This window comes from Mastomys coucha, unplaced genomic scaffold (assembly GCF_008632895.1).
Source record: "Mastomys coucha isolate ucsf_1 unplaced genomic scaffold, UCSF_Mcou_1 pScaffold15, whole genome shotgun sequence".
In the NCBI taxonomy this organism is placed as follows: Eukaryota; Metazoa; Chordata; class Mammalia; order Rodentia; family Muridae; genus Mastomys; species Mastomys coucha.
In genome coordinates this window covers 19,027,731-19,044,552 of record NW_022196897.1, presented here as the reverse complement: position 1 = coordinate 19,044,552, position 16,822 = coordinate 19,027,731, and the positions used below count along the sequence as shown (strand labels likewise).

The 16,822-nt window shown below is 44.8% G+C and overlaps 1 protein-coding gene across 1 annotated transcript in view; it reads right to left on the bottom strand.

The window, feature by feature from the left end:
• The window catches only part of Gpr107 (G protein-coupled receptor 107), a 73,650-nt gene that overhangs the window by 54,519 nt on the left and 2,309 nt on the right, over window positions 1–16,822 (bottom strand). Inside the window, exons 2-4 of the mRNA XM_031369740.1 lie at window positions 2,512–2,634; window positions 1,278–1,328; window positions 618–700 (exon numbers count right to left, since the gene is read on the bottom strand). Coding sequence (XP_031225600.1) covers window positions 618–700; window positions 1,278–1,328; window positions 2,512–2,634 — 257 coding nt within the window. The remainder of the gene's footprint in view (window positions 1–617; window positions 701–1,277; window positions 1,329–2,511; window positions 2,635–16,822) is intronic.

The window sequence follows — 16,822 nt, the reverse complement described above, 5'->3', positions numbered from 1 at the left end:
AAAAAAAAAAAAAAAAAGGACTGAGTTGTCAGACTCCTCACCAGTGACCTTTTTTTTTTTAAGTGCAAAAGGACAGGGGGCCTTCACCTGTGCTCGGGAGTGGCCATTCCTCATGAACAATCTCACAAGAGACACCAGCACTATGAGGCAGGAAAGGGACTGAGTCCTGGAGTTACACAGCCTCTGTGGCAGAAGCTTGTCCAGTTTCCTACCTGCCTCCTCTAATGTGTTTCCCAACAGTCACCTCAGATGCTAACACGGTGCTGATCACCATGCTCCTCCACATGCCACCCTCTCTCCTGCGGATGTAGACACCCTTCCTGCTCTCATTCATCTGGAAAAGCTGACTCACCACAAGGCTGCCGGCCTAAGGCTGACCTGAAACGGTCCCGCTATGGCAGGGTGTGCGAACCCCCTTCCTTTCCTCCACTGTGCTGCAGTCATTTGGATTGTACTTTGTCTGCCTTCCTCCCAGGCGGGCTCTGTCTCCCTGCACATGGAGCTCATCTCCAGCACTCAGTATATGCAGGCATATGGCAGAGGCTGTGTGAGCAGCAGCTGCAGCTAGCATCCTCACAGCACTGAGGGCGAGCAGAGAACACTCTGGAATTACTTACGCACTTCCAGGGATGTCTAAGATGAGAAGAGACACAGAAGACATGGACTTTTTTTTTAAAATACAGTAATTCACATCTTCATCCTGCCAAAGGAAGAGCAAGTGTGTGTCATCATGTTTACTATGGAAGAATGAGGCAGATGAGCAGCTCGTGGCCCTACAAGTTTCAGCAGTAACCACCTTCAAATAGGACTGTGGGCCAAAGGGTGTCCTGAGCCCCAGTGAGGACTCCAGTCAGGCTGTGACCTAAAACTTACCAGGCCCCTGCAGTCCTAGCACCTGTGAAGTACAGGCAGGGAAACTGACCAGTATGTTCTGGATGGTCTAGGATGCAAAGTGTGGTGAAGCATGCCTGTAATCCTAGAACAAGGGAGACGTAGGCAGGAGGACTGCTCCAAGTTTGAGAGCACCCTGAACTAAAGAATGAAACCCTGCCATCCCCTACTGTCTCATTAAAAGAGGACAGGGGCTAGAAAGGAGACTCAGTTGTCATGAGCACTTATTAAGCTCTTGCAGAAGTCCTGATTCTCAGCACCCATGATCACAACTGTAATTCAATTCCCGGGGGTCCTCTGATGGCACCAGGCAAGCATGTGGTGCGCAGACATGCATATGGGCAAAATACCAACACACAGAAATTTTTTTTTTAAAGGCAACTTACCAGGTAAGAAGAAAAGCCATCGTTCTTGGTCCGATCAAGACTGAATCCAATCTGAGGGCAGCAAAGAGAGGAAAGATTAAGTCCCTCACATTGTCCTTGGTCCTCTGTCCTTGCCTTTCTTACTCCAAGAGCAAAATTAAGTTAAATAATAACAAACACAGAAAGCATGCCTGGCTTCTCATTTTTCTTAAGTATTCTCTTGGTTTTTTTTTTCTCACTCCAGCCCAAAGATAGATAGATTTATTTATTTATTTATTTATTTATTTATTTATTTATTTATTATATGTAAGTACACTGTAGCTGTCTTCAGACACCCCAGAAAAGCGCATCAGATCTCATTACAGATGGTTACGAGTCACCATGTAGTTGCTGGGATTTGAACTCAGGACCTCTGGAAGAGCAGTCAGTGCTCTTAACTGTTGAGCCATCTCTCTATCCTGAGTGTCTCTTGTAAGAAGGACACAGCTGCTCAGGTAAAATCACTAATCCTATATTCATTCAAGAACTATAGGATTGGAGAAATAAATGCTCAGTGGTCCAGAGTGTTGGCTGCTATGCTCTTCCACAGGTCCTGAGTTTAATTCCCAGCAACAACATAGTGGCTCACAACCCTCTGTAATGGGATACAATTCCTTCTTTTGGTGTGCAGGTGCACATGCAGATAAATCACTCACATACATAAGATGCATAAACAAGCTTTTTAAAAAAGGTTCCATCTGGGCTGGCAAGATGGCTCAGCGGGTAAGAGCATTGATTGCTCTTCCGAAGGTCCTGAGTTCGGATCCTAGCCACCACATGGTGGCTCACAACCACCAGTAATGAGATCTGATGCCCTCTTCTTGTGCATCTGAAGACAGCTACAGTGAATTACGCCAGAGCAAGCAGGGCTGGAGCAAGCTGGGCTGGCAGAGTTCAATTCTCAGCAGCCATACACATGATAGCTCACGGCCATCTGTACAGCTACAGTGTACTCATACACATAAAATAAATAAAATAAATCTTTAAAAAAAAAAAAAGGTTCCAACTAAGGTTGGCCTATGGCCCAGTGGCAGAACACTTCCTAGCATGGGTCAGGCCCTGGGTTCCACCCCAGCACTGCATGGACCATAGGAAGTATAAAAGTAAGGCTGACCCTGTAGTATACTTTGGTACTACCACTACTGAATTTTCTCCACAGTTTGGTGGGAGGGAGGAGGCTAGTGGAGTAACCCCTGACCCACAGGAAGACACTTGCCTCAGCATCCTGGTCTGTGGCTCCCTCAGGCTCCTTCACAGAGAGACTGCTGACGTTGACCACCATGTACCCGTCCTTGAAGAACCCGAAGGTGTTGAGATGGACTTTATGCCGCACATCATCCTACAGAGATTTGGGTTGATTTCTCATTAGTCAGCCTGATCATTTGCTCGAAAAGCTAGCTATGTGTCCAGTTTCATGGTGGCCAGTCTAAGTTCCCATAGGTGCAGAGACAGACCCAGCTGTCACAAGCTACCCTTCAAATGCTGAAAAGGACTCCCACAGATGTCAGAGTCCTGCAGAGGGCACACTTACATGGGTTCTGGGGCAAATTAGTCAGAGTCAAGTTGACATGTGAATTCCATAGCAAGATGAACCATGATTTAGTCAGCCTGCGTTCTTCCCGAAAGGACAGTACCTGGTATCTGGTAGGCACTCAAAACTTTATAGAGGAGGCCAAGTCACATGGTGCACACCTTTAATCCCCACCCAGGAGGCAGAGGCAGGAGGGTGAGTTCAAGGCCAAGGTGGTCTACATAGAGTTCCTGGCCAGCCAGGGGTACATAGTGAGACCGTATTTAAAAGAAAGACAAACAACCCCCCTCAAAAAAACACAGGGGCCTAGGGGCTAGGACCTGGTTCAGTTAAGAACACTTGCTGCTCTTCCATCAACCATCTCCTAGCAACTACGATAGGAAGCTCATAACCATCTGTAACCCCAGGAGATCCTTTGCTTCTGGCCTCTGTGGGCACCTGCATTCATGTGCACACACCTACACGCAGATACATATACCTACACATAACTAAGAATAATTTAAAATTTAAAATTTAAAATTTATGGGGCTGGAGAGATAGCTCAGTGGTTAAGAGCACTGACTGCTCTTCCAGAGGTCCTGAGTTCAATTCCCAGCAACCACATGGTGGCTCTGCAACCATCTGTAATGGAATCTAACTCCCTCTTCTGGTGTGTCTGACGACAACTACAGTGTACATAAAATACATAAAATAAATAAATCTTTAACAATAAAAATAAAAAACAACCTCTCTCCCTGGCCCCCAAAATTTAAAATGCATACAAGAAAAAAAATTCTGGTGTGGGAGGGGAGTGTTGAGGTAAGTACAAACACCCTGCTGCCCTCAGCTCCTCCCAGACTTTTCTCACCAGAACCTAAGTGATACCCAGTATGATGGCCTTCGGGGCAGAAGCTAAGGCAGAGGCACTCCCAGAGAGTCAAGTGGAGACAGACACCTGAGCATGGGGAAATCCCGGGCTCTGCTAAAACCACAGCCCACAGGGATACATGCCCACCCCTGCCTGCCTCCATGTCTCAACTGAAGGAGGACCACACATTTCAGGATTACGATGAGTTACCAGCAAAGCCTTCTAACACTGAGCACCACCAGGTTCATCATAACACGTGATGTTACTGAGAATTACATACTGTGCCTGTGACAGGTGGCTCTTTACCCATAAAGCTGGAGTTACCCAGACAATAGAAGCTATTGATGGGACCCTCTCCTACAGCTACAAGTTCCCAGGCCTCAGAGGCCATCTGTCAATGGGAGCTTCTGAGGGACTAGTATAAGCCCCACCCATAAGACCAAGAGACAATGCACTGGAACGCTGCCACTAGGAGGGCATTTCCTGGCTGACTCTGGCTCCCCCTCCCAACTAGGTCTATGGGTTGGAGCACTGGCCTTCAGCAATAGTCTTAATGCAAGCTCTCTCTAGACTCCTACAGGATCTCAGAATGGCACTGGCTTCCCCCACCCCCTTCACCCCATGTTTTCAACTCCCTCTTCCCTTTTTTGGTGGTCCTCTGGGAATTTCCCTTAGTGCAGAGTTCAGCTAAGCATTTGGAGCATGTGTGCTAACTCTCACTTCCCAGTGACAGGAGACTGAGGCAAACCACACTCCCACAGAGAAGCAATCTGCAGAGCTGTGACGACTGCTAAGGGCAGCACAGGCAGAGGGAAGGCCGCCCTGATGACTATCTTCCTGTTCTTCAAAGAACACGAATGCCCACTGCATGCAGGTGCACAGGAGGCTGAGAGCCCCCAGCTGAGCTGGCAGGGCTGCAGAGAGTAGGGAAAGCCCAGAGCCTTCTCACACCACCTCAGGGAGTACCTCAGAATCCCAGCAAAGCAAGCCCACTCACCACACACACACTCGCACACACGCGTGTGCGCGCAGGTGGTGGGGTGGGGTACAGGATTCAGAGGGGATAGTCGGGACAGTGACTGCTCCTCAGAGAAAGGGACTTTCCAGGCACTTGAGAAAATTCTGAAAGCACTAATAATTGTTTCCTGCTGGCTACAGTGGGTTTCCATTGTGGAAATAATCTGAGTTGTACATTTATAGTCAGCCTGCATGGATTTTACTTTTTTCTTGTATTTTGTTTACTTATTTGTGTCACAGTACAAAGAGAAAGTCAGAAGACACTTGTAGGAGCCCAGTCTCCCTTCCAACATGCAGGCGGGGCCCAGGTCATCAGACTTTCACTGCTGAGCCATCTCCCCGGTCCCAAACTTAAATTTTAAGGGTATGCTTCTTCTACTCTGTCCAACATGTAGGAAGTTTACGGCAGACATAGTGGTGTATCCCACACATGGGAGGCAGAGGCAGGTGGATCTCTCTGAGTTCAAGCCAGCCTGATCTAAAAAGTTAGTGGCCGAACAGCTAGGGTTACGCAGTGAAACCCCATCTCTACACAAACAAAGACTTCCTCACAGAGGCTCCATAAGGAGCACCATGCACCTGACACAGCAGCACTCTTGGCAAGCACAGGCAGGAGGATCAGGAGCTCAAAAGGATGAGAGGTTGAGTGGGAGCTCAGCATTCCTGCCTTTCTCCCTGCTATTCTCCTGGAAATGGCAGCAAAGCTCCCTGACAACTGGACCGTATAGGGAGAGGAGGCAGGGACAGAAAAGGTCTGCCAGAGAATCCCAAAGCTAACCCTGCCAGACACCAGCAGCAGAGAGGATACACTGGCCACCTCCTTTGTACTGGACCCAGCAGGGCTCTGAAGAGCACAGTGCAACACCAAGCTGTCTCCTTACAACTCTACAAGGCAGGTAATGGTCTACTGATGAAGAAACAGGCTCAGACAGGTAAGACCTGGCTTGGACAGCAGGAGCAGACCCAGTCCAGGCAGGAACTCCACACCTGGGCTCTTACTCACTGCATGCCTTTCACAGGCAAATAAACAACGAATCTTTTATCTTGCTTTGAACTAGTCTGCATTACACAGGAGTCGAAAGTGCCAGGGCTTGTCCCTGCTTACACACACACCTCAGCCAATTAGGGGAACAAATCCCAGGCAACCCATCACTTCATCTACAAGTATCTTAGTATGTAGCTCCAATGTGGGCCAAAGAAAAACAACAACAGCATGGTGTGCGCTTAATCACGGTAAGCTGCACTTCAGGTTAATTCAACAAGATCATTCAGCTATGAAAAGTCAAGGTTGCAGGGACATAAAATACTGTTCTGGACTGAGGATGCAGCTCAGAGGGAGAATGTTACCTGGGATTTGTGAATGAGCTGCTAGATTGGGTCCTAAGCACTTCAAAAGTACATTAATGGATGGACTACATCATCTCACCCAGATACCCAAACAAGGTCAATATTAATACCACTCTTGCCCAGCTCTCCTCACAGGCGCTCTGCTAACAATCTACAGAAGGCCAGCCCTAGTTTGAAGATGAAACACTGTTGATTAATGTTCCGTCTTGTTTGTTTTTGTTTTCCTTGAAATGGGATCTCATGGAGAGGCCCACACTGACAATTCAAAACCTTCCTTCAGCCTTGCAGATGCACCACATCAAGCCTGGACATAGCCATCAGAGAGAAAAATGCAGCCCCTGATTCCAGAGTACGGAAAGTTATTCTGAAATGCCTACTCTTATTTTCTTATTTTTTTGTTTGCTTGTTTTTGTTTGTTTGTTTTTCGAGATGGTTTCTCTATGTATCCCAGGCTGTCCTGGAACTCAGAAATCTGCCTGCCTCTGCTAGGATTAAAGTCGTGTGCCTCCACTGCCCAGCTGCTTACTCTTATTTTCAATAATCTATTTTGTTAAACTGAAACTTTATTTTAAAACCCAGGTGTAGCCGGGCAGTGGCGGCACAGGCCTTTAATCCCAACACTTGGGAGGCAGAGGCAGGTGGATTTCTGAGTTCGAGGCCAGCCTGGTCTACAGAGTGAGTTCCAGGATAGCCAGGGCTATACAGAGAAACCCTGTCTCCAAAAAACAAAAAACAAAACAAAACAAAAAAAACCCAGGGGTAGTGGAGGTGGCCTTTAATCCCACTGGAGAGGCAGAGGCAGGGGCAAATAAATAAATAAGGGCCTACAAGAAGGCTCAGTGAGTAGGGGACTTGTTGCCTCTAAGCCTGATACCCTGAATTCAACTTCCAGGACCCACACAGGGAAAGGAGAGAACAGCTCCCACAAGTCAACACCTACATGTTCATAATGCATGTGTTCCCCACCCCTATATTAGATAAATAAAAAATTTTAAATGACTAAATAGTTAAAGCCATATGAGGCAATACATACCTGCAATCCCAGCATTAGGGAGGCTGAAGCAAAAGGATTATAGGCTGAAGGGCCACCCTAGGCTATACAGAACTGTTTTATTCTTTAATTCCACTGCTAGGGAGGGAAAGGCAGGTGACTCTCTGAGAGTTCAAGACCAGCCTACTCTACATAGTGAATTCTAGGTTAACCAGAGCTATAAAGTAAGGTCTTGTTCCCCCGTCCCAAAATTTTTAATGTATTTTATGCAGACAGAGAGACAGATAGAAGTAAATTCTTATTAAAGAAAGTTGACCTAAAAATTCAGGTTTACTGAAATAAAATAAGTTTTTCTTTCTTTTGTTTTTTTTTTTGTTTTTGTTTTTTGCTTTTTTTTTTTGTTTTTTGTTTTTCTTTTTCGAGACAGGGTTTTTTCTGTGTAGCCCTGACTGGCCTTGAACTCAGAAATCCACCTGCCTCTGCCTCCCAAGTGCTGGGATTAAAGGCGTGATCCACTACCGCTCAGCTAAATTTTTAAAAGACAACAAAAAGCTAATTAATAAACATGCTGACATCCGGAATCTCACCAGTAGTCAATTTAAATAAGATATTCCCACTTTACCACTAGGCTGGCAAAAGCCAGGCTTAGGTCCTACTGTGCTAAGAAGCAGGTGGACAACAGAACACTCAGTTGGAGCAGGTGATCAGTTGTGGGGGAGGAGTTCTGCTTCCCCACAGGTCCCAGCATCAGGTGCACAGACTCAGGTGCTCCCAATCACAGCGAGGGAAATGAGAAAGGAAAAGAGCATGGGACCAAATAAGTCCTTTGTGTTTCTCTGGAACTCATCATTCTACATCCCTTTCCTCACCCAGGAGAGGACTAAGTCCTCTTTTAGCTTGTAACTTATATCGGCAAGCAAGAAATACTGGCTCGGAAAGCTTGAGGCAGGAGGACTGCCATGAGTTCAAAGCCAGCCTCAACTAGATGAATGCCAAGCTACCCTGGGCTATAAAAATGTGACTATATCCAGAAGAAGAAAAAAAAGCAAACAAAAGTATCTCTAGAGTTGAGGGTGTAGCTCAGTTGTTAGAGACCTTGCATAAACATGGCTCTGGTTTTGATCCCCAGCACTGCATAAACCAACCATGGTACACACCTAAAATCCCACGTCTGGGGAGGTAGAGACAAGATCAGAAAGTTCAAGGCCATTCTCAGCTATTTAACAAGCTTGAGGCCAGCCAGAAGAATTACACCCTGTCCCTGCTGAGGCCTGGTGTTCACCTGCCTACGACTGCAGCTACTTGCCAGGCTAGGACAGAGGGTGGAAAGTTACAGGCTAGCCTGGGAAGAAGGTTGCTTGGAAGGAAGAAAAGAAGGAAGGACTCACAGGTCGAACCATTAATATCACACAGAAGCCATTTTAAAATCTGGCTAAATCAATAATGTTACATAGATCTGCAACTTCCACTTTCAGCAACAATGTCTATCCTTCCTGGACTCTGGATACATTTTCCTGTTGTTGCTTGTAGTCCATCTGTCCAAACATCATCACATCTCTCAACACACAAACACACACACACACACACACACACACACACACACACACATACACACACACAGCCACTTCTGAGGCTCTACTGTAACCACACTGTCTGGTGGGCCTCTTCTCACACATGCGCTGTCTGTGCTGGCTTCTAGGCTATCTTAATCTAGCAGTGAAACTTCAGAGCTTACTAGAAACTGCAGTTCTTACCTCCAAAGTCCAGCAGAGTCCTGCTCCTTCTATCCACACAACCAGGAGGTTTCCAGACCTCAAGGTTCCCAATCTCAGAAAAAAAAAAAAAAAATCAAGCTGGTGGTGACTCAGTTTCTATTTTCTTTTTTTGTTTGTTTGTTTGGTTTTTCGAGACAGGCTTTCTCTGTGTAGCTCTGGCTGTCCTGGAACTCACTCTGTAGACCAGACTGGCCTCAAACTCAGAAATCCACCTGCCTCTGCCTCCCAAATGCTGGGACTAAAGGCCTGCGCCACCACCGCCTGGCGAATTTCTATTTTCTGAAAGTCTGTTAGTGCTCCTTGTCTGTTAGTTAGCTGCTGCTTTTTTATGAGGTATCTTTATATATTTTGTGTTTATTCCTATTGGATTTTTTGAAATAGATTTTTTAACGTTTATTTCTATTATTTACTGTGTCTGTCTATCTATCTGCACACATGTATGGCTATAAAGGTACCCTTGGAGGCAGAAGAGAATGCCCTGGAGTTGGAATTGTGATACATCCATGTTTTTAAGCCTTGTACCATGCCTCCAGACTAAAAGTCTATGGTATACTTTGGCAGCTTTACCTTCTTACTAGCACCACTGCCACTGTCTATTATTGGTAGGAGGAGCGTGTGGGCATGGTGCGGAGGTCAGAAGATAACTCCATGTCACTCCTTCCACATTTACGAGAGCTCCGAGAATTGAACTCAGGTTGGCTGGTTTGCACAGCAAGTGTGGTGCCTGCTAAGCCATCTTACCAGCCTGAGAGCTCACCTTTGACCTTATATTGTAGATCTCTCTTCCAGTCTTTACATTTTTTTTAACATTGTGTGATATATGTTGTCATATATGAGTTTTTATTTTTTTTAATTCTAAAGAAAACCTGTCAGTCTTTATTGCTAGTAGTTATTTGACATACATGCTTGTATGTGTGTGTTTGCATACAGCAAGGCTAGAGGACAACCTCCAGCTTCAAACTCATGAACACCTCTACCTTCTTTGAGATAAGGACCCTCAGTGCTTTGAACTTACAGATTAGATTAGACTGACTTGTGATAGTCCTGAGGTCCTCCTGTCTCTGCTTCCTCACTGGGATTACAATGAATGCTGCCATGCCTGGCATTTTTTACATGGATGCTAGGGACTGAATTCAGGTCCTCAAATTTGTAAGTCAAACACATTACCATCTGAGCCTCCTCTACCCCAGCCCTCCTGGTAGTACTTTAAAAAAAAAACAAAAAACAAAAAACTTCAAGGGTTAAAATTCTTCTTGGGGCTGAAAAGAGATGCTCCAGCAGTGAAGAGTGCTATTCAGCAATCACAAGGACTGGTGTTCAGATCCCATCACCACAACACCTGTTGATCCCATCAACATAACAACTCTGAGGCAACTGGAAGAAGGCGAGGGTTGCTGATTTCCAACCTTGAAGATACAAAGTCTAGGTTCAGAGAGACTCTGTCTCAAAGGAATGGGTGATAGAGATGGAAGACACTCAGCACCCTAATCCTGCCTTTATACATGCACTCTGGCATGCATACCTGTGTGCATATATGCACATACAGAATTAGTTACATTTAAACAATCCCTGAATCCAATGTTATAGAATATGCATGGTTATTTCTTTCCAAAACATTAGCCTACATAGAATATATTTCTGTATAAAGTACAAGGTGGGCACTGCAAAGTGCTAAGACTACAGAGGAGCAGCATCTCCTAACTCCCATTATTCTACGACCCCACATCTGCAGTTGTCACACTCACATTTAGACATCTCTGCTGACTGTGCTGACCGTCCCCCTCCTGTCACATGGTTTCAGGATGTCACTCTGAGGAAGGTGAGAGGCCTCCCTCCTTGTGTGTGTTTCTGTTGGCTACTTCAGAGCTACTGGTGATTGGTGAGAGGATGGAGTGTACAAAGGAAGCCCTAAGGAGCAAATAATGCCATTGAAGCTGGAAGTAACAGGTCTGAGGAAAACTTCCTCTGCGGCACACATCTGCAAGAAGGGCAAGGATAGTAGCTCTGGAGAGAGAACGCTAGCTCGCCAATGAGCATGTACATCCCTCCCGGGAAAAATAGGGGGCTACTGATAAGTCTTACACCCACAGTGAAACCATGTATTAGCTACTCTTCTGTGGCTGTAATAAATTATTATGACTAAGGCAACTTACAGAGGAAGTTTACGTGGGCTTAAAGTTACAGGGGGTAAGAGTCTATGAAGGCAAAGTAGGGGCATGGCGACTGGAACGGGGGCTAAGGGTTCATATCTTGAACCTCCAGCATAAAACAGAAGACAGTGAGTTAGAAATGGTGGGAGTCTTTTAATTCTCAAAGCTGGCCTCACACCTCCTCTAGCAAAGCCATCTTACCTAAGTCTCCCCAAACAGCACCACTAACTGAGGACCAAGAATTCAAATGCCCAAGACCATGGAGGATGTTTCTAATTCAGACTATCACAGATGATAACATCCAGTTTTTTAAGAAAATCACTCTAGGGATGGAGAAACAGCTCAGTGGTTAAGAGCACTGCCTGCTCTTTCAAAAATCCTGAATTCAATTCCCAACAACCACATGGTGGCTCATAACCATCTATCCTAGATCTGATGCCCTCTTCTGGCATGCAGGTACCTGTACATACATACATACATACATACATACAATGAATCACCCTAGTGGGCTAAATAAATAAGTAAAATGTAAAACTCTATGAGCTAGAAGAATGCTGGGACACCAGTTCAAGACTACACTTGAGCTGGGCAGTGGTGGCGCACGCCTTTAATCCCAGCACTTGGGAAGCAGAGGCAGGCGGATTTCTGAGTTCGAGACCAGCCTGGTCTACAGAGTGAGTTCCAGGACAGCCAGGGCTATATAGAGAAACCCTGTTTCGAAAAAAAAAAAAAAGACTACACTTGAGGAGGCATAAGGGTGGACCACAGGAAGCAGCAATTGTGGTAATAACACACTAGAAGATGAGACTGCTATTTAGAGTATTCTACAGAACTTGGTGACTTGGTGAAATGACAGATTTCCAGCTTGAGAAATGAGCAGCCAGTGGTCTAGTTTCTAAGAAAGCCCAAGTGGGAGGAAGAGAACATAGGCTGGGGCAGGGGTGAGGACAGCCCAATCAACACATCAGACGACGAGGGCATTTGAACACACACAGGTCTGGCCACCCTACCCCAACATACTGAACTGTTTCCATGAAAGGTAAAGAAGACAGATGGGGCAGCCTGTGTTGAAATCCCATGATTGGGACGTGGAGGCATGAGATCGAGAGTTCAAAGACAAGCCAGGTTTTACTGTGCATGCCTTTAATACCAGCACTTCGAAGGAGGCAGAGGAACACAAATTTCTGTGAGTCCAGCCAAGTCTATAAAGTGAGTTCCAAAACACTGAGGATTATTACACAGAGAAATCCTGTCTCAGAAAAGCCACTTTGAAAGAAGGAAGGAAGGAAGGAAAGAAAGAAAGAAAGAAAGAAAGAAAGAAAGAAAGAAAGAAAGAAAGAAAGAGAGTGCAGAGACATTCTTGGCCACATAATGAGTATGAGGCAAGCCTAGGCTATATGCAGCCTTTCTCAAAAAAAGAAGCAAAAAATACAAACTAATAAAACTGTTAAGATAGTTTATACCCATGTAGACATAGACAAAGAGAGACAGACTACACCACACAACTATAAACATAAAACAGTAATAGCAACAACCAGGAACAACAACGAGGACTGAGGAGATGGCCCTGTGGATGTGCTTCCCACACAGAACTTCAGAAGCCCATGGGCCAGCAAGCCTGGTGTATACAGTGGGGAGGAGCATGAGCCTGTCTGTGACAGGCAAGGACTAACACTCAAGATTCTTGTCTAGCCTCCACACGTCATATACATATCAATAAGTAAGTAAAGCAAGTAGGGTAACAGCTCAGTTTCACTCTTTAAACTTTCCAGAATAGCAGATGGATATGGACCAGCTCACTACCTGGTACTCTCTCAGGCTGTCCTAGCCTACCTGTGCAGATACGGTATGCAGGCAACACACTGCTGCCTTTGTTTTTGTGATGAGTGAAACAGGGCCTTGGATATGCCAAGCACATGTGGCACATCCAGCTCCAGGCTTGGTTTGGTTTGGTTTTTGCAATGCTGGGACTGAACTCAAGGCTTTATGCATGCTAGGCAAGTGCTCCACAGGGAAGCTACATCCCCAGGCCCTATTCTATCACTGAATTTGTTCATTGCAAGCTAATTTCACATTAAGAATTCCAATTTTACTGGGCCTTAAATCCCAGCACTTGCACTTGGAGGCAGAGGCAGGCAAATCTGAGTTTGAGGCCAGCCTGGTCTTTAGAGAGAGTTCCAGGACAGTCAGGGCTAGACAGAAAAACTCTGTCTCAAAAAAACAGCAACAAGGACTAGAGAGATGGCTCAGTGCGTAAGAGCACCAACAGCTCTTCCGAAGGTCCTGAGTTCAAATCCCAGTAACCACATGGTGGCTCACAACCACCCATAAAGAGATCTGACACCCTCTTCCAGTGCGTCTGAAGACAACTACAGTGTAGTTATTTATAATAATAAATAAATCTTTGGTCTGCAGCGAGCAGGGACTGAGTGAGAGGGGTCTACCAGAGCAAGGGGGCCAACTGGAGCTAGCGGTTTATCGGAGCAAGCAGAGGTCCTAAAGTCAATTCCCTACAACCAGATGAAGGCTCACAACTATCTGTACAGCTATAGTGTGTACTCATATACATAAAATAAATAAATAAATCTTTAAAAAAGAATTCTAACTTCCAGTCTCTCCTTTTTTTTTTTTTTTTTTTTTTTTTTTTTTTTTTTTTTTTTTTTTTGGTTTTTTTGAGACAGGGTTTCTCTGTGTAGCCCTGGCTGTCCTGGAACTCACTCTGTAGACCAGGCTGGCCTCGAACTCAGAAATCTACCTGCCTCTGCCTCCCAAGTGCTAGGATTAAAGGTGTGTGCCACCACTGCCCGCTCCGTTTTTTTAATTTTTAAAATTTTACATGTATGGCTATTCTGCCTGCATGTATGCCTATGCACCACATGCATACCTCATGTCCACAGAAGCCAGAAAAGGGCATTGAGTTCACTGGAACTAGAGTTACAGAATTTGTGGATTGCCATGTAGATGCTAAAACTCAAACCCAGGTCCTTTGGATGAGTAGCCAGAACTCTTAACTGCTGAACCATCTCTCCAGCCTTCCAGTGTCTCTTAAAAAAAAAAAAAAAAAAAAAAAAAAAAAAAAAAAAAAAAGCCAAAAGGCCCTATCCAGGCATGATGGCCATAATCCCACAATCCCAGCTGTCCAGCCATGATGGCTATAATCCCAGCATTCCGGAGACAAAGGCAGAACAGTAAATGAGAGTCCAAACTGGGTTATCTTAGGAGATCCTGACTCAAAGAAGGTAGGGAAAAGGAAAAGAGAAGGGAACCCATAACCTGTAGGGCACATTAACAAGGCTGAAAGAGTACCACCCTGCAGTGCAGTCTACTGCCTGTGGGCAGCCAGCAGCCAGCAGCAGACCTACCTGACTGCTCACAGCATTTGAGTTTGCTAGCTCTGATCAAAACAATGATCAGATCCAAAAACTAAGCAGAAAGCACCTTTAAGCACTACAGTCATCTCTCCACTAGAAAAGAACAATACCACGCACCACGCATTGCTATCGTCTGCTGTTGACAGGAGATCCTATCCTCAGGGGATTAATATTCAAAGTTTTGTTCACTGCACATAGTCACAAGTAGAATGTTGGCAAAGTCTGACACTTTCTAAGAACAGAGAACATTTGGATCTGATTTGATTTGATACTAAGGACTTGTGTGCACGGGGCACACACCTGTAATCTAGCCCTGGGAATGCTGAGGCAGGGAAACAGACCAGTGGACTAATTCTAATGGCTTCTGAGTTGTTTTTTAAGTGTTTTACATTTTCAAGGTATGCACTGAGTCCTTTACAGCCAGGCAACAGGATCCATTTGATTTGCTCTAAATATAGAGAGACAATGACAAATGCTGCCTACTCTGTGGGGGAAGGGAAACCATCATACATTGCTGGTAGTATATAAAACAATAGCCACTTTGGAAAATATACTGTGGCACTTTCTTAAAAATTAAATACAACCCTACCATATGTCCCGGCAACTATACTCCAGTCCTGGTTGTCACCCAAGTTTCACAGACTTGCACATGAGTGATGTTGGTAGGCCATCCATCATAAGAAAAAAGGAACAGAGCTAGGCATGCAACCTGCACCTGTAATCCTAGCACTGGGAAAACTAAGGCCCACTGGATTAGGCAAAGGGTGATCACCCACAGAGTGCACTGGTATGCAACAATAACTAACATCAAGTTCCTGTGAGTTACGGTGATGGCTCAGTGGGTGAAGTGCTTGCCATACAAGCAGGAGGATCCCTGGGACCCACCTAAAGCCAGTGGTAGCACTCATGTGCAATTCCAGCATGTACGTCTATGAGAAGTGGAGATGGGAGAACTCCCAGAAACTTGCTGACAGATACAACAGCAAGCAAAAAAATAAATTCCCTGCCTTAAACAAGATAGGAGGTAAGGACATCCAAGCCTCTCCTCTGACTTCTACATCAACACCTCAGTGCACACGCATATAAACAAATCACATACAGTACATGCCCACACAAAAGATAAAATTACTGAACCATGGCACAACCAACATAGGTGAATCTAAGTGTAAGAAGCCAGGGACAAAAGTCTACCTGCTGTACAACTCCATTTCCCACAGAGTACTTGCAAGGGCGGCTCTATGAAACACAAAGCAGAAATGTGGTTTTCAAGACAGAAACTCTGTCTCATAAAAACAGCAACAAAAGAACTCTAACTTTTAATTTTTTTTAAAAAATAACCCAAATTCTAGGGTTTGTGCTTTTTGTTTTTGTTTTTTTCCTTAAGGTTTATTTATTTATATGAGTACACTATAGCTGTCTTCAGACACACCAGAGGAAGACATCAGATCCCATTACAGATTGTTGTGAACCACCATGAGGTTGCTGAGAATTGAACTCAGGACCTCTGGAAGAGCAGTCAGTGCTTTTAACCTCTGAGTCATCTTTCCAGCCCCCCTAACTTTTAATTTTTATTTATTTATTTATTTATTTATTTTGGTTTTTCGAGACAGGCTTTCTTTGTGTAGCCCTTGCTGTCCTGGAACTCACTCTGTAGACCAGGCTGACCTCGAACTCAGAAATCCTCCTGCCTCTGCCTCCAAAGTGCTGGGATTAAAGGCGGAGGCCCTAACTTTTAATTTTTAAATTTTTGTGTATGGCTATTTTACCTGCATATCTATACACCACATGCACACCTGTTGTCCACAGAGCCTAGAAAAGGGCGCTGAATGAATCCCCTGGATCCAATGCTTGGGCAAGGGGGTAAAAAGGAGATTTATAAGTCAGCATATGAGATCTTTGGAAGGCAACAGAAATTTCCTATAGCTGGGTAATGGTGACAATTATGGTAAAGAATCACAAGGAGGGCCTAACGATAAAAATGTATGTCTTTTACATATAGAAATTACACTTCAAAAAAGTTGCTTTTGAAAAATAAAGAATATATAGAAAGATTAGAGTATAAGGGATGTTTTTGTAAAAAGACTAAGAAAACAAATGAAAGATGGAAAATAAAGGGAACTGAAAATGAAAAGTTCTTTTTGTTTATTTTCTGTTTCTTTCATTTATTTAGAAAACTAAAGAAGTTGAGAACAGGGAAGTGACCTCAGCAAGGTGGGAGGCAGGATTGGCTGCTAATGGCTACTAAGGCACAGGACAGGTACATGGGAATTTATGATGCAACTGTACCTATTCTGGTACATTTGAAATTGTCTATGTTAAAACATGTTTATAAGGATTAATGCTATAGAAATGGCTCAGCAATTAAGAGGATGTATGGCTCTTGAAAAAGACCCAAGATCAATTCCCAGCACAAACAAGGGACAGCCTAAACTAACTGTTATTCCAGCTCCAACGGATCTACACACACACACACACACACACACACACACACACACAGA